A 24,351-nucleotide genomic window follows, 5' to 3' on the forward strand; every position below is an offset into this window, starting at 1 on the left:
TAGTTTTCAATGAACAGCAGAAGTGTGACGAGGTGCTGAGCGTTTCTTCTGCACTCGTCACTGTCACCAGTCGTCCAACCACGGTGAAGGAAGGGCAGGACAAACACGCTTAACCACAGACACTGCTCGCTAATTGGTCCACCTTTCAGAGTGGCAGAGCCAATGCTGATACGAACAGTGTAACCAGACTATAGTCACAGTGACGAAAACTGAAGCTGTGAGCGATAGTTTGCTCCCGCCCAACTGAAGAATCCACCAGACAGCATATTGTATCAAATTGACATAAAACACTGGGTATTTAATGTTTAAATTAACTTTTTAATGTTGTATACCAGTCGCCAGTTGTCTTTTCTCTACCCTGACTTTAATACCAACATCTGTGGAACGTTTTAAAAGGACCGGAACGGGTCCAACCTTATTGTTGGCAACCCACTGGACCAGGTGTCCAAACACACTTCTTGTCCGATCAGCTAGTGAGATAACCTGGCTTGTGAAGCGGGGCATATGATAAGAGCATAGGAAATGATGCCCCCCGGGTCCCAGAAAAACTGTATGTCTTTGCCTTGCATCATTCTTGGTGCTGAAATGGACATGGGAGCCAGACCCAGAGTGCCCCTCAGTGTGGGGTGTCTGGACAGAGCAACTAATCAGACACGACTTGGGAGACGAGCTGCTCATTTGATCTCTGTCCCTTCCCTCCTGGGCACATTCTCCTTGCAATGAGCCATCAGTTGGCCTAATGATGAGTTTCAGATACATCTCAGCTCGGCCGCGCTGTTCAAAGCACTTTGTAAGGTAAAGTATCCCTCACAAGCTCGGTTCCTTCAAGCTTTTGTACTTATTGCCCACTTGTGTTTCAACTGTAATCCGCAGTCACAGGCGCTGCATTTGTTAGTACAGTTCAACAGAAAAGGAACTTTAGAGCGACCAAAGACAGTGGTTTCCAATCAGAGTAAAGAAGCTCAGGAAAAAAACACAATGTGAGCATGTCAAGGCATAAATGTTTACTAGCTTGCAGCTGTGAAACAAGAGACCACAGCAATGCCACGCACAAGGGAAAAGAGGGCTAGATCCAGCGAGACCTTGTTATTAATAGTAAAGCAATATAAGCCATGTTTAAAGGAGGTTTTGGTCATCTGGCGAGGGCTGAGGGATTTCAAGGTTGTGTGATGAAGCAACCATGGCTAATGACGCAGCAGACAATAATAACAAGACAGAAAAAGGGAGCCGGGTGCAGCAGAGAAGAATCCGTCTCTTCTTTCTTTCCTGCTCCCCCCTCCACAAATCTCCTCTCATTAGTTTGTTTCCCTGTGTTGTGCACATTGCTTCAAGTGTGCTGCAAGCAAGCTTTGTCAAATGCATGTGTAAAAAAAACTATTGTTTCCTTACTGGGAGGCCTGGGGGGAAATATTTTAGTGTACAGTGACATCACTGCTCCTGCAAAAACCTATACGAGGCACTAAGGGGAGAAAACAAAACTAAAACGGATTTGTCTCTTATCACATCAAGGTTGGGAGCTGAGCTCCCTCAAGTCCATGTAATATATGCTTCTTTTGCAGAGGTCAATATTAACTGTGCGATGGAGGTACTTTCAGAGTCTTTTATGCAGAGAAACGAATTTATATGATAAAATTGTTTCCAGAGTTTCTCAGGACCATTTGAGCAATCTTTTTTTGAATAATGTGATCCAACTGCAATGTTTGTTGCTAAAAGCACTCTAAGGTCCTTGTGATAGTAAAGTAAAAGGAAAAGCTACCAAAGGTCTTTGCTCTTCTGGTGCCTATAATCTTGTTGCCCAGTTACTGTGTGCCTGTCCAGATAGCTGTAAGTAAATGGCTTGTACTCGTGAATTAAGAAAGTAAACACCATATGTAGGGCTCTTTAGCCATCTCTGACAATGAAGAAAAAACAAAAAGAAGCAGAAAAGGAAGGACAGAGTTTCAATGGCAAGCCTTTTTCAAGCATCACAGATTTCAGACCATTGTCAGCAGAAGGAGAAATGATTTGGTGTGTAATCTTTTCCTATACTAGAGGTTCTCAACTAGTGGGTCACAACCCAAAAGTGGGACTCGTGGGGCCAATTTAAGTGGGACGTGAGTTGTGTGTGAATAAGTTGAGGAAAAAAACACAAATGTTATTTTTACCTTGGAGCCTACAGAATTACTGCTGCTGCTGAACTTTTATTTAAGAATTTGTAAAAACGGTTACTCAGTCTGCCTTCTTATTTCATTCAAGTCTTTCTAATGTATTTCAGGATTTCTTACACTTTAGATTCTAGTTCAAGGTAAGTGTGTCTTTTTATTTCATTGGGATCTTAATCGTACTTGCACTTTTGATGCTCTTTTTTTCTGTTTATTTCATGTTTTTAGCCATGCATGATGGCATTACTGCACTAGCTTTTGTAAAATAAATTGGAGTGGCTCAGAAATTTGGGCTTTGACCTAACGGCTAAGAAAAAATATTGTTCCTGAGGTAAATCAGTTGAGAACCACTGTCTTATACAATAGGTTCCTGTAATATAGGCCCTGTATTTTTTCCAAATCACACATGTGCTAAGATTTGACAAGTAAATCTGAAAAAAAAGTAACAGTGAGATAGCCGCATGGGAAAATGCCCACACAGTCGCCTAGTTTCACTGAGCAGGGGAGTTCAGCTGACTTGGCACTGTATTCTACATGCATACTGTGCACTACAGAGATGAAACTGACATGTCAACACATTTTGAAAGCGCACAAATACTTCATTCAAATGCAAGACTTGCTGGGGAGACTTACGGGGGGATGGAGTATGTGTTTAAGCCACACTGATGGATCCAATCAGATGTTTTTATCTTTTAAAAAGTGTCCCACTGGAGATGTTTGTGAAAGGACCGCTGCCGTCAGAGCACTCTATCAATGCATCACAGCTGCTTTACAATTCAGTTTATCTCTGTCACTGTTCTCAACTCAATTTATCAGTGAGCTTGTTTGAGCTGCACATTCAGTGCATGTTTCTGATAGTGGGAGAAAATGGCTTTCCTCAGTGATAGCTTAACTGCTTTCAAAAGATGCATAAAGAAACTGCACGACAGATTTATCTAATGCCGTAAATTCCAACTGCTTTTTATGTATCTCTGGCTTTTATGTGCTCATTTGAACGGTGTAATTGAACCAGTAAACAACAAGGCATTTTAAAATACCTGATGTTGCACTGGCAAGACATTGTACTGCATGTGAATCAAGTTGTCAAGGGGTAATTTTAAATCAAAATGGTGGTATTTATCTGGTTGAATTGAGTGAAGGTGTGATATACATTTTTAATGTTCAAATAAAAGGTTTATGTACATATTTTTCACTCACTAGCAATGTTGTGGATGATATTGCTGCCAGTTAAATCCGTCTCTGCAATTGTATAAAATCAAAACTATGCAAAAGTCATTTAAATGGTGCATACTGTTACCTTTCTACAACATAAAATGACAGCACTTTACATTTGCTGCTTATGGCTGCTGTAAAGTTGTTTGGTAGTCTTCTTATTCACTGTGTATGTATGTTGTCTTCCAGCACTGATAGTCATCTGGGGCGTGGCCCATGGAGTCGACCGTCTATGGACATCTATCCGTGAGTGATTTCCCGCTCGAGTGTACATGTCAGGACAGCTACGTCAAGGTTGCATCAGACAAGATTAGAACATGCAGCTTTTAATTGAGAACACTACTGTGATGACACTCTCACAGATGCCTGGCAATCTTAGTCCATGAACCTTATGTCTATGCTTCATGGTGTCTCCGGTGATTATTTCAATGTGATTAAAAAAAAAAAAAAAAAAATCTAGTAAAGTCAGACTTGTTTCACATCGAACTGCTCCGAAGTGGATTTCTTAAAAGTTACAACATGACAGGATTTGACAGATATTTTAAGAATCACAACACCCACAGTGTAGTTTTCCAAAATGGAGTGATGCGTTCAGTAAAATTTGATCACAGGCAGACGGTTTTGGTTTGCACTTCTGGCAGTGCTCAGTCTGCTGTGACTTGGTCAACAAGGATGAGCTTTAGTAAGCTGGTAAGCTTTTTTGTTAACAAATTAGGGCTATGCCGCCCCCCCCCCCCCCCAAAAAAAAAAAAAAAAAAAAAAAAAAAAAAAAGCAAATAATCTGAACAGGTTTGGCAGCCAGAGATATTTTTTGGTGCCTGGCTCAGAATGCCTCAGTTAGCTTGGTGAGGAACAGGATTTACCCAGACCATATAAGTATAATATAAAATCCCAGATGAGATGCAGGCCTCCAAATGCAGCCCAGTATCACAGCTTTCTTAATAATTATGTGGAAGACCCCAGATGAAAGGGAGCTCCTGGACTTTTAGCACATTTTAAAGGCGATACCTTTGAATTTTAAAAGAAATAAAAAGATATGAATGTATTTGGTTGGCTGCTATTAAGGATAAACTGTGACAATGGCACAATGCCCAAAACAGAGATCATAAAAAAGGAAGCAGGAGATTTTGTGGTTGCACAGAGAGCTCATCATCTCAGTTACGATTACTGAAAGCACTTTTAGTAATAACGTCTTATTTCTCTAATATGTACCTTACTGCACTTTTTGTCACATTTATCTACCTAATATCGAAGTGTTCAGGAAAAATGGGGCAGGACAGACAGTCGTATCAGGCTTCTTCTTCTGCGTGCACAACCCAGACTGACAGCTTCATTAACTTGATAAAATGCATCAGTTGGCGATGCTCTTAAAAGAAAGAAAAAAAGGAAAAAGAAAGCAAAGCACAGAGGATCTACTGGCATTTAACTGAACTGTATTTTACAGTTGATTGGTGCGGTGAATTAGCAAACCTAAAAAAATTAATGCAAAGCTTTTTTTTTTTTTAATGCCAAGAAGACTCGAGATGTGTGACACTGAGTTTGTTGTATTGCATGAAATGCAAACTTAACTCTGTGATCGGAAATATTAAACTGTTTGGATGTAAATGGGAATCTAAACTTGTATACTTGGTATGAGAAATGCAGCTAGTGTTTCTGAATTCTACAGAAGCACTAAAAGTTCCTTTGTAAATGTCTACTGGCACTGAATAAAAAAAGAGAGAAAATTCCCAGTTTTGTGAATCTAAAATCTAAACCTTAAAACAGGCTTTTATCTTAACTAGGACACCTCCAAGTACTGCCACTCTACGGGGTGTGAACCTTACTTATTACTAACAGCAGGAACTGTCATTCTTATTCATTGGATGGGTTTTAGAACTTAGATTAAAAAAAAAAAAAAAACTTTCCACAATGAACTAGCCAAACAAACACATACTGTATATATTCACATATTTTTTTTTTTACTGTTCTATTATGACCACTGTTCTACATCTGCAAACATACGTAAAACATAACATACTCAAAGGCCATGCTATTGTGCTCAGACTGCTGGTTTCTGCTTGATGATGTGTTATGCTTTTCTTTTATTCAGGTGAGTGCAGGTTTGCAGTATTTTGCAGCATCAAGTTTCCTGCCCTGTTTCAACCAGGTCTGCTTGAACTGGTAACTTTGAACTGGTGTATAAAAAGTACACAAATACTAAAAACAATTTTAATCAACTCCATCTATCCGCCCATCTATCTACATATCCATCCATCCATCTACAATTAAAAACTATATATAAAGCAGCCTTTGCTTTACTAACAATGTTATAGTATATAGCAATGTAGGCTTTTAAAGGGAGAATATGTGAGCACTTTTGTCAATACTTCAGGTTGTTTAATGGGACGACTGACATAACACTTTTCTTTGTGGCTGATCGACCAGGGTCCACCACACAAGTGCTGCTTCAGCAGGGGAGACAGAGACCATGAAAACCTAAATTACACAGATATCTCTGTTGCATTTGGATTATAAATGGTTGGATCACATCAGGATAAAGGGGGGATTAAACAAAGCATTCAATTTGTAAATTAGAGGGTCCTGGAGCATAAAGTGATTGTATGAGCTGGTGATCCAGATGGGCTCAAAGTTCCCTGAGTGGACTTCACATGATAAAACCCCAAAATGCTGCGGACAAACTGCCCTATCACTACGTATTCTATAAATACTTAACAATCCTGACATTTCACATTCACATTACTACTTCAAAGCAGAGGCTTAATAAATAATATATACAATTTCTGAATAAAAATGTGCTCTTTCTTATATCAACTTATGGTAAGTGTAAAACTACGTTAAATTGGAGGGTTCTTGGGGATGAGCAGCAGCCTCCAGAACATCCTATACTGACTGTTGTATATCCCATTTGGATCTTTTAGTGCAGATAAAGCAAATTAAGTAAAGTAAATATGTATTGAAGTAGAGATCCATCCTGATTCAAATCTAGCACATATGTAAAGCGCTAATTACACAGGACAATGTTTCAAAACATTGGTACTTGCGTACCGTGCTGTGAACAGATCAGGTCCAGTGTACATCCAGGACATGGTCCAACCTTACATCCCAGCCCGCTCCCTCCGCTCTGCTTCTACCAATCGGCTTGTTGTTCCCTCGCTGCGAGCTAAACACTCTACACAATCAAGACTGTTTGCTGTCCTGGCTCCTAAATGGTGGAATGAGTTCCCCACCGACATCAGGACAGCAGAAACTCTGTACATCTTCCGCCGCAAACTAAAAACACACCTCTTCCGACTTTACCTTGAACAGTAGAACTTTAGTAGCACTTAAAATGGCACTTACTGATAGCACTTTGTAGTTTGGCTTTCTTGAAGAAATTGTATTTTCTTGATTCCTGTTGTTCTGGGTTTTGTACCATCATGGTTGAAATGCACTTATTGTAAGTTGCTTTGGATAAAAGCGTCAGCTAAATGAAATGTAATGTAATGTAATCAGAGATTGGTCAATTCAACCTAACTATCCCACTACAAGCACATGTGAAAAAAGGCACACATCCAGACTGCAGAAAGCAAACATGTTTACCAACTGATGTCTAAGTTTAAGGCCATATTACTTTGAGCTAACATAATCACTGTACTCCTCTGGGATGTTGTATACAAAATTTATATAAAACACTTATGAACATGGCTGGACCACCACTGAATCTGAGACATCCGGTGCAAAACTTTACACGAAAAGTTCAAATGCTCAGCGGGACTAAAACAAGCTCAACATATGAATCATGACGGTGCTCTTAGCAGACTGCCTTTGCTTACCCGGACTCAATTAGGCAAGTAATAACTTAAGTCAAAAATTCACCATAAGAACTGGAATTTTTCCAGCTTTGGGTTTGAGGAAAAATGCTGGATTAAAACTCTGACACAAATCATAACGTGCATGTGGGCAACTTCAGTAAATGAGCTGCACATGATAAACGTCATTTGAAATATGTAAATCTCTGGAATGCTAATGTGAAGATCATTTGTTCTCTAAGTGATTCATGAACTAGTGTAAAGCAGTATTTCAATATTTACATACTGTTTCACTCAAAATGACAAAAGTCAAATAAAAAAACATGATTTTTCTTGAGCTAATTATTATGCCAACATGCTAATCAGTAATGCTTCTGAAATCAGTGGTTCAACGATTTTCAATAAAAAATATAAAATCTAGGGACAAATAACTACTTTACTACTAAATTCTGAACCACAAGAGTTTAGAGAACAACATTTACAGATTTGAATTTGTCCTGACCAAAACCAGACTTCACCTTGATTAACATACACAAAAAGTTGTTTTAGATAGCGAGGTATAAAATGACGGAGTTCTGACGCAATAGGGGACTTTATAATAGTTCATTAAGATACACCATGTTAATGACTGCCTAAGGGGAACAAAGGGATCAGTATAAAAGTGAGAACAGGAAATTAAAATGAACAATATTATAGAGCCAAACTGCTGATGATAATATGAAAGTCGTTCACATTAACCACTCTTCCCTTAGAAGATTTCAGTTCAGTTCAGACTCACTTCAGATGTTAAATGAAATAGTCATGATAGATGGATGAAGAAAGGTCTGCAAGAGACAAAAGTCATTACATAATTACTTAAATGAAAAGAAACACATTTTGGATTTCTAAACAATATCTACAATCGTGAAAAAGCTGCCTCCCATTCATCCATGAAGATCACATGATTAACAGCACCAAGTTAACTGCTACGCAGAGTCGGAGAGAGCCCGTGTCAACTGCCAGGGTCTCATGGCATTTAAAAAAAGAACTTGATTGCATAGATGCAATCTCCACTTTGAACACCCTCTGAGGCTCTCTGGTGATAACTACCGTGAGGAGTAGCTGTCATGGCTGATAGTATGACTCACACCAGGCGCGAGAATGATGTCCTGGATGAATATCCTTTAGCCCCAGTGGGAGTGTGCTGTACCACCCCTCTGATGTCTTTGAGTGTCTCGGACCTTGAGGTCAGGCTCTCATTTTACACGGACAAAAATCTATTACAAAACCTATCTCTCTCCACTTGCATTAAACCCACAGGGGACTATTCTCTAATTGTTTTTCCTTAGCTGCAGTGCTATAGCCTGGTTATGAGTGAACATAGTCTATATTATGGCTGTGACTGGTGATTGGGTCATTCAGACCCATCATTTACACATCGCCATGTACAGAATGGCATTATTAATACTCCTTTTTTTTTCATTCTGGGAACAGTGTGTCCTTGTCACTAAAAATAAATCGCGCATCAATGAAACATTCTAATTTTACAAACACATTAAAGCCATCAGCTTCCTACTACAATCTAACAGTACAAATATCTTGTAGCTGATTACCATACCATAAATACCATATTTGTGAGGTATCAAAAATGTGGAAATACATTTTTTTTTTCTATTTTGACACATTCTTTTATAAAGCAACCTTGTCATCTAACTAAATGGTTGTCATTGTTGTTATAACCATATAGAGATTGTGAAGTACTCGGACATTTGCTATAGTGTCAGGAAGAAGAAATATGGTTTGTGAAGTGGATTTGAGATTAAATGAAGAGTGAAGGAGATGGCACGAAGGAAGGAAGTCCTTTGTCTGTTCACGGCTGAACATATAAAAGAGAGAGAGTCACCAATAGAAACGGAAGAGTTACCGGCGTGGGATTACAACGAAGGCCGTGTGACGTATGGGACGAGCTCTAATAAAAACTAGGGAGTTGATTAACATATTTTTGCGTTTTTGAACGAATACAAACAAACTGATTTGAATGCTGATCATTTTTCACAACAATAGGGGACCTGGGTTATAATATTAATATGTTTAGGCCTTTCGGAAATAAACCTTTTTCAGTCTTTTCTTTTCATAGAACAAGGAATAATGTTCATGGTCGTGATGAAGTCGCCTTGAAATAGACAAAAGGCTCAAGTGGCTCTTATGTCTGTCCACTTTTCCTGTGCAAATTTCCCCTTGAACATTCCATTAACGGTTTGCAAAGCAAAATAATGACTGAAAAAAACAAGAAAACGATGAAAATACTATTTTCACAAATCAAACAAAAATACATGATTAAATTAAATAAAATAATAATAACCTATAAAACTCAATGGAAACCATTTGCTTTTATGCCCTCACCATCAGTAGACATTAATGTCTGGTTCAGGAATAATAATTAGTAATACTTCATTATTGTATGCCCACATTCAGGACAAAAATCAAGGCTGTCTTTTGAAAGTCTACACTTGACACTTACAGTCAATGAAAGCAGAGAGTCTCGCATGTATTGATACGAATCCTTCTGTAACATTTTTATCTTTAAAGATATTTGACTGCCGGCTGTGGTGCATTTATAGATCTGTGTTCACATACCTCCACAATTTGTGATCACAGTCTGGACAACGTTTTTGTCTGGACCCCACTGTCCCACGCTACATTTATTAACCGTTAGAGGGGTGGTTGTGATTTGTTTTTTTTAATCCTCATTCAGTGTTGCATGTTTTCCAACCTGACCAGCCCTGGCCAGATCAGTGTTCTGTAAGAAATATGACGGTGCCTGGATTACATTTTTAAATCAACATCATGAAATCTACTTAATGAACAAAATCTGGAAGAGTTGCAAAATGATGAGACTGAAAGTATCAGGAAAATGTTGACAAGGTGATTAATTTGTTCTCTGTCTAAATATTCAATCTTGCTGTACAATATCTGCTATAATATATATAAATAAAGCATGATTTCATGGTTTTCTGCACAGTCATGGAAAGGTCCTCGTCTGTTTATACAGACCGAGTGATAGCAACCAAGCCAACAATTTCATAAAATAATCCAAATGAAAAGACTTTAACATTAAAAACGTTTCCATATTTTCTTCAACTTTGACTCTGTTTAGTTTCCTGCTTCACAACGAACACCATCAATCAAGCCAAGACTGGACATTACACATTACTTCTAATTCTATTTCAAGTTATAGACATATTTCAAACCCTTGTATTTGATTTCACTTGATAAAAAAACAGTTTTAATAGTTTCTTTACACATAATTATAAATGAACAGGTTATACTTTAATTCAGTTTAGGGTTTTTCCAATCAACAACCTATTAGTGTTGAATGTCCATCCAAAAACAGGAAACAATACCTGGTTTGCAGTACTCTTGTATTACTCATTGCTGCAATGTTGCAGAGTACACACTGGAGACAATATATTATAGATTGCCAAAGAGAATCAGGTTTACAGACGGGGGGATTTTGAAGAGAGGCATTGTGGCCAGAGGCTACTTTTCAATAGGGTTAGTGGCTCGTTTGAGGGGATCAACAAATAAACAATCATCCACAGAATAATGTGACCTTATTTTGAGGGGAAAAAATAAAGCAAATGAGCCGACTGCAGTTCAGAGTATAATTAAGATGTTCTCTTTTTGTTTGAAAACAAGAAAAGAAGCCAAAATAATAATAATAATTTTTTTTCATAATTTTATTTGAAATTATCTTGGCAAAATATGTTTTACTAAAAGGATATAATTCATAAGGATTTGAATTTTCTTTTTGTTTAATTTGCTTGTATGCCTTTAAAACCCTAATCAGAACGTAACAGTTCCAAGTCTTTCCGACATTCTGCTACAAAAAGCTTTGGACAACACTAGACGTCTGTGGCACAGAGGAATCCACTCTGCTTTGGATTTTTCATGATATTTATTGATAATAACAAATATAACATAGGGCCAGACTTATTCTGTAAAGCAAATTTGTTTCTACTTAAAACGTATGTGGAATAAATAATTGATTAATAGATCTACAAAGCAACGAAGGGATTCACATTATGTCATTGGTTTGCAAGTGGGTATATTCTCCCTATTTGGAAGTCAATCAAAACAAAGTCTATACAAATGGACGAGCAAGGATGTAAACAAGTAAATAAATACATAAGGTCCTAAACAAGTAATTGTTTTGCTTCTCCCATGCCCCCACAGGACCTCAGTGTGTTGTGTTGAGGCAAAGTGAACGGCCACCCCTAAGACTCCTCTGGCATTCAAATTACTTCCTCTTCTAATGCAAATGTCACAAACAGGCTCTGATCCACTCCTAATCGCTAAGTAATCACTTTCTTGTTTGATCCTTCTGTGATAGCAAGAATGGATTTCAAAAATCTGGTGAGATTCGGGTTGGGAGATTATGAATTTTGAAGACATGTTGAAAATTTGAAGAGCTACACTAAGCCTTAAAAGGGAGTGGAGCAGAAGCAATAGTTTTTGCTGTCTAAATTAATATCGTCCCCTGGATGGCGGATGTTAATAAAATATAATGAAGGAAACATTTTGAGATCTACAGCACAGTGTGTCATCAACTATCATGTTGCTTCTTTTAAAAAAGACGCTTAATTATTTCACAGTGTCTGTTCCAATGGCAGCACTGTTAATACGGTCCTATAATCAATTTCATATTAAAGTAATTAACAAAGCTCCGTGTTTTGTGAAGTTTGCATCAAATACTGATGCTCAAATTTAACATGTAGATGAAAAAGATGATGTAACTATTGAACTATTGTGTATTTATTTGACTGTCAGAGAGAAAATTAGTCTGGGGGTGGGAAAACACAAAATGACCTTGCAGGGACATTTTCCATACAATTATTAGTTTAATCACCTAATTAATTAGACACAGAGTATGCTTTTGACAGATACCTGGGGATCTCTGAGAAATGCTAACGATGAGAGGGCATTATGCACTCTTAGCAGCACAGAAAATAACATATCCTGTTGTCATCACAGTCACTAGCAGCACAAGCTCTCAGGCAGGCATGGCAATGATCCGTCCCTTTGTTGCTATTAGCATTTGTGGATAACAAAAGGGACTCATCCTGTAGTTTGCTGACACGAAGTGTATAATTATCATTCCATGTATAACAGGCTGCTTATTTGCCCTGGTGACATCCTCAAAGGGGAAGGTTGTGGTGCAGTGATCCATATCACCTTATCTCCCATTCCCCTCGGGGGCACCACATTCGGCAAGGAGCAGCAGGCTAATAAAGATGACAGGGGTTTGTACCACGGTTTAAAGGGCCAGTCCACATTTTTGGGTGGAAAATCTCTTTGAAATAAAATGTGATCTCTAATGTTCTTTCAGTTAGGTCAGTTTGTCCTAATATGTTCTACATATAGAACGCAGCAAGCCTTAGCATTATCATAACTAGCATACATGTTGAAATTCTACTATTCTGTTATCAATGTTTAGGATGATATAGGAAAGTGATCGCATGTGAGATCTCCTCTCAGTAAAATTGGATTTGGTTAAGGACACAGAAGTGGAGGAGACAATGACCATATCAGAAACCTAATCGGCCCAAAGAGCATCGTGGAAAATGCTAAATGGTCTGTAAATAGAGTATCAAGTAATTACTTGGACGATTGATTGGAAAATGTATTATCATTACACTGCATATGGTTCCAGTGGGCCTACTAGAAACGCAAATTGTGTTCCGCCAAAAGGAACAAAATGCCACATTTGTGTGTTTAAAGATGAATTTAAAGTTGCTCCTTCTGATGGACCGTGTTTTCACAGACTGAACCCAAGTGCAGAGGCAAGATGAAGGCAGAGTTATGCTCAGTCAGTCATTTTAATGTTATTGTAGAGTCAAACAAGCAGTTTACACAGGAAAGCAGCAAACTCAACTGCCAATAGGGCACTTCACCTAAATAACTCATTGAGCATAAACCCATTTAACAGACAAGAGACAAACTGAACAGTTGCAGATAAAGCTGGAAGATTAAAATTAATTTTCATTGTTGCCTCTCATCATGAAAAGCAACCTGGATGTTGGCTACATACAGTATCAGGAAAATATGCAGTGTACTATTGTTTAACAAGCAGCTTAATTCTCCCAGGTGTCGACTCATCCAGTGGGGAGAGTCAGCTGATGATGGAATCAATGTAACTTGCTGTGGGAGCCAGAGCCAGATCAGCACCATGGACAGAGGCCAGGGAAGCCCTTTGGCTCGGGCCTTGAAGCAGCACCGCGACCAGTGGTGCCGATACTGATCTGTACTACTCCGTGGCGATGCATGCAAAGAATTATGAACTTCTCCGTGCACCGAAGCATAAATAAAGACGAAGATGAATAAACGTGAATGACAAAAATTACAAGTTAGTGTTGTGTCAAATTGAGGAATGCCAACAGAGATCCTCTAATAATCAAAACAGGTCGCACACCCATTCTAGGACACATGATGATAAATATCCAATATTTTACAGACAATTTGTACAGTTACTTAGGTGGTCAGTCCATTAGACATCATCCCCAGTGGTTGGCAAAACTGGCTAAATCCCTCTATCTTAATTTGACTTGGTAGAGCCTGAGCTCCAAAACTGGAAATGTCTTCCAAAAGACTAATATATCATTGAAGGAGACGATTCTAAGGATGAATGTTGCTACCAAATTTTTGATGTAAAATTACCTTTCCATTTGTCTGACTATCTGAAGGTTTACAACAAACATATCTTTGCCATTGCATGTGGAGCCAACAGAAAATCCAGCAACACACTGCCCTCAGGTAATTCTGGTCGTCCGTCCAAAACTTTAATTCTTTCAGAAAGACATACAAATACATGGGTAGATAGCAAGTTAGGGTTTCCATATACGGCAACGCAAGACAACAGAGGATAACTGAGGCAGGGTATTTTTTAATGATGAAGATTAAACTGAAAGTGATCATTTAACAGCAGGAAGTTAGACACCCAAAAACCCCACAGGAGTGTGCTGTGCGTACATACTCTCAAGCTCTCTTCTGAACTCAGACTCCAGTTGCCCAGGCAACCCTGTCTTGAAGATTTTAAACTTGGATTTAACATATGACGCCTCCTGTGTCTCACTATAGTCAAGAAACAGGATTACTGGCTGAAAACAAAATTAGAAAAAATTCCACTTTTCAGTCAAATATCCGGTAACATGTCTTTGCCATTAAATTTCGAGGTAACGTGGCAGAAAAAAACAACAACAATAAATCCAGCGACAGACTGCCCTCAGGTAATGCACTACTATATTTCTTGGCTGACTATGACAAGAGATAATTCATTTGTATAGATGGTATATTGTGCTTTGACACTGTCAGCAGCTTTAATGGGATTTGTCAAATGTGGGCCACAAGTAAATCTGAAGAACACCACCAGAGGCATTGTCAGAGTTAGGGGTATTAAAAGATGAGGTGCACAGAGTTGGTGTCTCACTATTATTTGTGAATACCTCTCTTGCTGTAGGTTGGACTGTACAGCCAGACCAGTATTTTATGTGCAGAGCTATTTTCATATTTCCAAATATAAACATCATGTCCTCCTTGAAGCTAGTGAGCTAAGGCAGCTGGCCAATGTCCAAACACAGTTGGCAAACACTTACGTAAATGTGTACAACACTTGTGTGCTGTTAAGATAATGGCAATATGTCAAGAGGGAAAAACATCCAAATATTGAATTCAGCATAATGGATTAGACTTGAGTCCTATTTCTCAGAACCTGTGTTACAACTTTCAGAGAAGGGAAAAATATCATTCATTTGGGATATTGAAAGGAACCATTCCATGCAACAATTTTTACAGAATTTCAAAATGTGGATCAATTTCTGCACTCAAATAAAACGTCATATAGCAAAATGGAAACAATTGCAGACAGCCTTGGGCTGACAGACTTTAAGCACGAAATGGCACACGAACCCTGGTCTCTCAGTCCTGATCTTCTGCTGTCAACTTTGGCTTTGCTATAATAAAATCCCATTACTTCCTAGTTTGGTACTGAACATAAATGTGATGATCAGGTTAGACTCGTTAAAGCTGTTTCACCATAAAAAATAAAATAAAAAAAATGCCATAAATTTCATGGGAAGGAATTGTCAAGAATGCAAGCAACTTCATTAGTACAGGCTCGAATGCATTTTACAAATACGCCTAGGTTAAGCCAAGAAGCTTTTATTTATTTATTTGCAATGCTTTATACTTTATGCATTTATACTTGCAGATTCACGTGTTATACAAATACAATACATCATCACTGAGGTTGATGCAGTACTTATTTTGAAAGTCTGACTGGTGTGCATAAAACGGAAATGAGTCCAAGCCAACAAATTGTCAAATACAACTAAGTAAATGCTAAAAGTCCCAAGGGGCTCCTGAAATAAAGAGATACAACATATAGAAGTTGCTCCATAATAATTGTGACATCAATGTATTTAAACAAACTTAAACTGGAACAATTAACAAAAACAGCTGTATATTTACTTGTATTTTATGCATCTGCATATCATATCCTACTGGTGTTGCAGAAGAGGTTGTAAAGCTAACTGAATCAAATCTGTGCAGGCAGATGGCTTCATTAAAATTTGACAATCATTCCACGGTCGTCAGCTGACGATTGAAATTTACGAATGTCTTTGGTTATTGTCCTTTCTAGACATTATAAACTATTGATTATTTATGGAACAACACAACTACGAAAACACACACATGGGAGGAGAATCCATCCAACTTCACATCTTCTTTCACTTTCAAAGTAACTTCAATTTGTTTAATAGCAAGATAGCCACCAAAACGTTTTCTACCACTGCACGTCATCAAATATATATTCAGCCACTGTATACCTCATTGATTACAGTGATGATGATGATTTTAAGGACAAGGTGAGCTAGTGAGCTATTCAGAAGCAGGCAATGAGCCAATGGCGCTGGTATTTTACAAGTCAATTACAGTTGAACTCACTGCGTCTGCTATTTGTGCTGCAATGGGAAACATTTATGGCCAATCTGGAGATTACCAGTTCACACTATGAAAACATGCTCAACATGCACCTACGGACTTCTCTGTAAATGGCTGCTTTAAACTGCAGTGCTTTAAAACAAAGAAAAGGTCATTATTTTCTACAGTAAAACCATGAGAGAAAATTTAGCAAATATATAATTCAAGTAAATATGTTGACGCCTAGAGGATGTATGAATATATCATTTAGTGAGGCTGACTAGACTGACATAAATGGAACATTTGTATGGCATTCAACACTTCTATAACAGCTATTTCTTGTGAGGATTTAAATGGGAAATATCAAAACAAAATGCACTCTTCTCTAACTTTCAGTCTTTTCTTTCATGAAAACATTTTTTTTGACAATATTCCATCCAATATTAAATGAATTGAAAATGTTTGGATTCCAGTATTTTCTGGTTAGCCCATACTAACAATATCCCATGCAGTTTAGTATGCAGTTTGTTAACAGGAAGAAAACAAAATGTCTCTGGGACATAACTAATATTAATTTTTTTTTCAGTTATTGGTGTTGCATGTTGCAGGTGAGTTGGACTTATAATGAAATGGGCAGAGATGGGCGCAGTTAAATAATGAAAAGAGTTTCAGAGAACCAGCTCAGCTAACAGACAGGCCAGTGGTAAATTAGGGAAAGCGTCTTCTTAGGGAGAGAACGACATCCCAGAAAAGGTACGTTGGGGAGAGAGGAGGAATTGTGTAATGGGCAGAGTGGGGGGATGGTGGTGGATGGACAGTAGAGCAGATACAGCTGATCCTCCGATTAAAATTAAACCGCACACAGCGGCGCTCAACAGGCAACCACTAACTTTACAACCGCCAGCGTGCCATACCTGGGCGCCCACTGGGAGAAGTCCCGTATGTATATATTCATTAGAATGAAAATAAATTACAAGCACAGCGTGAGATGAGCCTCTGTACATGTTTTTGAGGAGCGATATCTCAGCATCACGATGCACAGCCATGCTGAAATTGTTCCTGCACATTAGCACCACCCGATCAAATGATCCATCATTACTATTTGGTGTGCTGTCAAAGCACAGATGACAGCTTGATGGTATTACACATCCATAGTGGTTAATCCTCGGCCAGCCAGTGTTCACCACTCACTTAAAACATTCATATGGCCTGTAGTGCAATATACACACATACACACTTGAGAGGCTCTCATTTATTTTCTCTTGAAGCATTAGCTGCAGGGCTATACAGCATCCATTACTAAGAACTGCTCTCAATATACTGCATTCACTGGCTCTCTCTGTCTGCCTTCTTGAATAAACTAAAATGAGAGTATCACAAGGGGTCCCATCCACATAAGATTACTATCATAGATTGAGAGTGGGAAGCATTAAAAAAAGGAAATGGCTTTACTTAGCTTTTTTTTTTTTTTTGTAGGTTGAAGCTGCATTTGCATTTGCAACATTTATTTTCTTATATACTCCACTGCATGACTTTAATGATGCATCTACAGTAAACGCATCAGAAAATCCTGCTCTCAGTCATATTTTCCAAATGTCCTATTCTGTATATTCTTATGAAAAATACATGGAATATTACCTCATTTGATGTAGTAATGCTTTACACATTTCCTAATTATGTCCCCTTCATCAAGTGTGCAAACTCAGTTTCAGGTAGGGTTCATTTTTAAAAGGTAAGAGGAGAAGAAAAATGACATTTAAGGAAAAAAAGATGCTTCCTTTTGTAGTTATGATAAATATTTGTACATATTATATCATATAAAGCAGTTGGGTCATTGGAACCTCAAACAATGAGGCACTAAGGCTAAGAAAATACAAGGATTAATATAATCAAGTGACAAATAATCTTATGAGAAACTGCGTAGATAATCTAAGCTGAATTACAATGGACAGTACCATCTCATTAAAAACCTTTCTTAAACATAAGTCAAGTCATGTCACTATAAAATAACGTAATCATGATTTAAGGGATAAAAGAACATACAAAATACTTTTATATTACAGAAACGTTCTGGGAGCTCCTATCAAATCCATTACTTTTATCTTTATCATTTTGAATAGACTGTATAAAATGTGAGTTAGTGTGACTTGAAAGGTTCTCTTAAATAATCAGGTTTATCTTAAGTACATCCCAAGACCTGTTAATTCTGACTGCAGTCTGGGAGTGTTAGGCTAAAAAAAAAAAAAAAAAAAAAAAAAAAAAAAAAAAAAAAAAAAAAAATCCTCAAACAGAATACGTCAGGATCTCGCGCCATAAACGAGCATTTGCTGAAATATTCAGTTGATTCAGCCTTCCGTCTGATTGGCTAAGCTTCGATTAGATACGAGGATTCCCCAGGTGAGTATCAACCCCAGTTCCATTTGAACAGGAGGTAAAATGAGAAGTCAACAGTATTTAGTAAAATAAAAGGCAAAGATTAAAGTAACTTTGTCAGCATAGTGTGCGGAATTGATTTATAATTTATCAACAGTTGTGCTGAGCAGTGGTCACCAGAGAGATGGGACAGATTTCTGTTACAACGTCTTTGCTTTCCCCACGAGAACACTGAATATGTGTGGCTCTGTTCTCAGAGTGGTTATTTAAACTACAGCTATCAATAGACGCTGCAGAAATCTGACAAAATATAAGCAAAACAATGCTCCACACACCCTGCTTGATTAAATGAAATTGTCACAGCAATGAAAGTGATCTATGATACTAAGTTGAATGTGTAAAGTGCCATAAATCTTTTTTTTTGTCCTACCTTGAAAGGTCAGCGTTTGCTAAGATGAGTCCAGAGACACAATTTTATTTCACAATAATAAAAGTGAGAAAGAAGTAAAGACAGAGTTCCTGCCTAAGCAATAAACCGCTGCATGCTCATTAATGAATAGTGTTCCAGCTCCGGGTGAAGGTTGAAACCAAGGTGAATGTCACCACAGTGTCATGCTGTACAGTCACAGTTATCAAATACTGTTTGTATAATTAGAAAATAAGGTGCAGAATTTACCAGATTAGTTAAGAATTCACGAGCAGAAGGATTGCATATTGGCAAAAGTACCAGTTAGGTGGTAAGTGATCCAAGTTCAAACAGCAAAACGATGGGTGTTGCAACTCTATAAATAGTCAGATTTACATGCCAGTTTATTTGGTGCACATAGTGGGTGCAGGCGACTGCCACTCAGTACGACACAGGAATTCCTTTGAAAAAAAAAAAAAATGCAGTTTTAATGACAGAGGCTGTGAGCTATACAGCACATTATAGCGTATCTACTATAAGTACTACATGTGTCTTATAGACCCCTTTTTTAAATACCAATTCCTAACCACCATCCTATTTAAATGAATCTATGGCGTAACTATCAAAGGTGCAACCAGTGAAGTGAGTTTCAGAAGATGGCAGAGGCCCTCACTAGAATTTCACAGACTGCATGAATTGCTTCACACAGTCTTCAAACCACTCATAAAACAACAAGGTGGAGGTGGATGTGGAAGGCAAGCCAGGAAATGGTAATTTGTTTGTCCAATGACCGGCCTCTCTGTCATTTGTGATAACTTGCGCTGACCAACTGACACTTTTGTCTCAACAGTTGAACCTGTTAGCAAAAAGTAAATTGACAAAAAGTTATTAGTATAGGCTAAATGTGTGTGTGTTTGTGTGCATGAGTGTGCGCTTGTATTTAGGGTGTTTGGAGCGAGAGGATAGGCCCAAGAAATATATTTGTACCAGGGCCAATAAGACTTATGTGATGCTGCAGAGATGAATACTCTGTTTTCACTGTGGTCCACTTTCTAATTCAGTTGAAGAGGATTCTGACTTAGCATGCAAGTTTGGGGACTTGAAAGAGACAAATGAAAAAGAATGGTTGAAAATTATTGAACTATCCAGCCAATAACTGAACGATCCTTTCTGACAGCTCCAGCAATGCCAAATGCTGCACATCCTATAATCAATAGAACCTTTTAACTGATGGCATTGTGACAGTTATTTTTCTTAGACTTAGCGCCCACCAGAAATCTTCCACTTGAACCGAACGGTAAATCATATATCTGTTTTCACAGGCTGAATAGCACTTCTAATGCAATGCTGTCTCTTAGAAATTAGGTTTGTTCGATCGAACTTCATGTGTTAAATCAGCAGAGTGCTCCTTAAAGCAACATCGATTGTGCGAGAGGTCAGGGCTGAACATACAACAATACTCACATCGGCCAAGTCACCCTCGCAATGCATTTGTTGCGCAATGTCTACTCGTTTGTTTTGGAAACCCATCGGTTATTCGAATGTATCACAAGCATCACAAAGGACAAAATACAGAGCAAGAAGGCATTTTATGGAAGGCCCTTAGGCTAGTTTGATAACATTTCTACCATTTGTCTGTATAACAGAACCTAATCATCATTCAGCACCGTTATTGAAGTGAAAGAGCAGATACGTGTACTAAGCAAATCAGCTCTCAAGTACTACTACAGAGTTTCTGGCAAAAACAAACGGTCAGGCAAGGATGTGATGGCGGCAGCTGCGACTGCTTTCCTATTCAAGTGCCTCTCTTGCAGTGAAACAAATATCTCATCTCCAAATTGTAATATTTTGCAAATTTGTTTTACCAATCTTTAATTCCATACATGCTTGTTTAATGAAATAAACACCATCTCTGACCTATTTTTTTATTCTCCTTCAACAGCAATTTCATTATTAGCAGCACTTAGGCAATGTAGCACACCAACTGGGATTTTAATAACCGTTAAGTCGCCAGCTGTGAACTATTAAGAAATGATGGTGATGACCGGCAGATTGAGAAATCAAATTCCCAAGCAACAGCCAGTAATGCCTCCCATACAGCTGGCCCAAATAATAGCTTGTTTCCTAATAACTGCATTTTGACAGTGCCTGGTCGTTCTGCTAACCTGTGATATGACTATTGGCATTCGACCTCCTTCAGATGCCGAACGGGTTCAGGAATGACAGAAATGGACGTTCTGGACAACATCTAATGCTTAATGGAACTGACAGTGTAGACAGGTTTACTCACCCTGTACCAAACGATCTCTCGAAGCCTTCCGTCAGTTTTGAAGTTGCACTTGAGGGTAACAGTCTCACCCACAACAACGGGAGGCAGAGGCTCAATGGTAACTGTCAAATATCCTGCAAAAAAATGAAAAGGAATTTTAATACGGTAAGGACACATCGCCTAATAAAGACTTTTTTTGTCATTTGTTCTCTTTCAGAATTGTTTTTTAAACAATAGCAATAGTAATTGTCAACTGTACATAGAGTACAGTACATAAACTGTACTGAAGAACAGAGCACATTTGTTCTGAGTGGCCTTTCACAATTCTTTGTCTGGTTTAGAGATTTATACACAGTTACAATGCGACTTCTTCATAGGTGGAAAGCAACAAAGTACATTTACTCAAGTATTGTACTTAATTTTGTGGTACTAGAGTGTCCAATTTATGCAACGTCATATTTCCATTCCACTACACTGCAGAGGGGAATTTTGCACTTTCTACTTTACTGCATTTATTTAACATCTCAAGTTACTTTTAACATGAAGATTTGACAAAATTAATAATATAAAAAGCTGTTAAAACACAACATATTGTTATTAACAGAATAAGCAAAGGGTTTCCAAACTTTTCTAACTTATGACTTCTTACAAAAAGCAGTGTAGTCAGGGCCACATATCAGATATTTTTGTGTTTTCAAAAGCTCCAACAAATATTGACATTTCCCTCTAAACTTCTCTGAAATTCTAAATCCAAGATACTCAAAAAAGTCCAAAAACCGAACAAATTTGAATATCAGAACTTAGCTTTTTCTTCTTCCCTCTCCCAGTAATCTCCCTCAGATTTATCTGCTGTCCCAGTATATAAAACTGAGTTCCAACTAACTGCACCTACAGCAGCTACAACAGTAGCATACTGCTCACACACTGATGCTTCAATATTAATAATCTAATGATGTCATATATAATAATATATCAGTCAGAGTCACCAAACCAGAGCTTTTACTTTAATACTTAAATTTTTATTTTTCTGCTAATACTTAAGTACTTTTACTCAAGATAATCTTTTAATGCAGGGATTTTAGTTGTAGAGTATCTTTACTTTGTTCCACTGGTATTTTTACTTAAGTAAAGTTTCTGAATACTTTTGTGCTAATTTCTCAAGTTGTTATTCCTTGAAATATAATGTTTTTTTTTATATTTGCAAGTCTTTTGTGATAACAGGCATAAACAGACAGCAAGCATTAACAAAGCACACACACACATACACGAATCTGTAAAAACAGCAGCAACAAAATGGAGAAAACATGAGAAAAAAACTATAAAATACAAGGACAGACTCCTCAGTGATGAATGCTACATTGTGCCTGATCATCATCCCCAAACATTTATACAGTGGGTTGCACAGACCTTCAGATATGGTAGTCTGCACACATATGCATACACAGGATGATAACAGTATGCATATCAGCAAAGGCATGAGATTATATCTACCAAATAAAAATAGCAGGGGAAACAAAAGGCAATTACCTGGTGATAATGAGAAGACAGAATAGAAAATAAATACAGCCTAAAACTGGAGGAAGTGTGTGTGTGTGTGGGGGGGGGGGGGGGGGGGGGGGGCAAATGAAGACTGAAGGGAGGATGAATTGAAGTGAAGGTGAAGCATAACCGAAAGTCTGGGGGAGTGCAGTGTAGCGCCCAAAAATATATCAATTATATATATCTGGAATATACAATATGTAATTCACATATGAGTGAAAATAACATCTCTTTATATCAGAATGAGCCAGTGTGTGGGCTGACTGCCACTGACAGACAAGCAACCCTCTGCCCACAATAATAGCGGTTTCAACACATTCAGGTTTTAATGAGGGAATTATATCCCACAAAACAGATGGGTATCAGTAAAAATTGAAAACAGTATGATATGGGACCTTGTGGCCAATACCTACACAAGTCATTGACATATTGAATAAAAGGACATGAACTATGAGGACATTATTGAATTCAACAGGTGGAAAGAATGAAAGTAATCTCAGTAAAAATGTGTGACGGAGATCTAATCAATAAATCTCTAAATGTGCTTTCTTGTTTCACTAATGTATTTTTTTCAAAATAATTAAACGGCATGGAACTATTTAAATCAACAAACCAGTTCAAAGATGACTGTATGGAAAGGTGAGTTTTTAATAGATAAGCAGTCCATTGTTAGAATATCTAAGAAAAGCAATCAATTTTCAGAAAAATACAGTCACAGTAAGTAGCTGCAGTGTTATGTAATAGGTGTCTCACTCTTTAACCCTGGGAACTCGACTCAAATTGCTTAAAACTAAAGTTAGACATGCTGGCATCCAAAGTGCCTCCTCACTGCTGAGTTTATTGTATCAGAGCTTTTTCATTCAAATATAATCTGAGTGCTGTGTTTTTTCTTTATGACCACACGCAGTGTACACGGCATTGGTTAGCTGTGACCAGAGCTGTGTGGCCCAACAGCACAGCAGTGTGTGGCTTCACAACACAGGCAGCAAGTAGGTAAAATTTGGAGTGCATTCACGGTACTTTAGTTGAAAAGAATCGGATGTTCTTTTCCAAGGAGTGCTGAAAAGCGGCGAATGAATAAATGGCGTGTTCAATCGAGTTATTGAGAGGGCAAAACTAAGGTCGTTCAAATTCTAATTCAAAGGAGGCAAAATTATTATTTATAGCTGGCTGGAAAGCTGATGATTGTTTTTGCGGGAGGGTCGGGATAATAATGGAAATCTTTATTTTAAGGATATGCAGATTGCATATGCTTTTAGTGATCATTTTTAAAAATAGGTTTATTACCTATTTATAGAAGTGTGTAAAAAAAACAATCTGGGCACTGATTGTTCTTTAATGAGCTATTTCACTTGACATTTGCATTAGAAAGCATCAAATACAAAGAGTCATGCCATCAGTAATATCAAAACGGCTAACAAATGATATTTTAGTAATATATCCTCTAGGCCTTGCCAAATTAAACTTGTCTTCCATCTGTCCTTATGTGCTTTTGTATCTTTTATTCAATGTTTGCAATATGCCATATGGTTATGTCATTGCTTTACTATTTGTATGTGCTTTTGTATATTTCGGTTTATTGTTTTTGTATGCTGTCAACCTCCAAGGGACTGCAGATGAAAATGAGCCTGTATGACAAAATTTGGCACATTTACATGATGGACC

The 24,351-nt window shown here is 37.8% G+C and overlaps 1 protein-coding gene across 2 annotated transcripts in view; it reads right to left on the reverse strand.

Annotated features, from left to right (window-relative positions):
• Positions 1 to 24,351, reverse strand: part of igsf21a (immunoglobin superfamily, member 21a) — a 158,168-nt gene that overhangs the window by 81,459 nt on the left and 52,358 nt on the right. For both annotated transcript variants that reach the window (XM_069149712.1, XM_069149703.1), the window contains exon 2: positions 21,169 to 21,281. In XM_069149712.1, coding sequence (XP_069005813.1) covers positions 21,169 to 21,281 — 113 coding nt within the window. The remainder of the gene's footprint in view (positions 1 to 21,168; positions 21,282 to 24,351) is intronic.

Source organism: Embiotoca jacksoni, unplaced genomic scaffold (genome assembly GCF_022577435.1).
Source record: "Embiotoca jacksoni isolate LCO1_2020_lvr unplaced genomic scaffold, fEmbJac1.0.p SCAF_1, whole genome shotgun sequence".
NCBI lineage: Eukaryota > Metazoa > Chordata > Actinopteri > Embiotocidae > Embiotoca > Embiotoca jacksoni.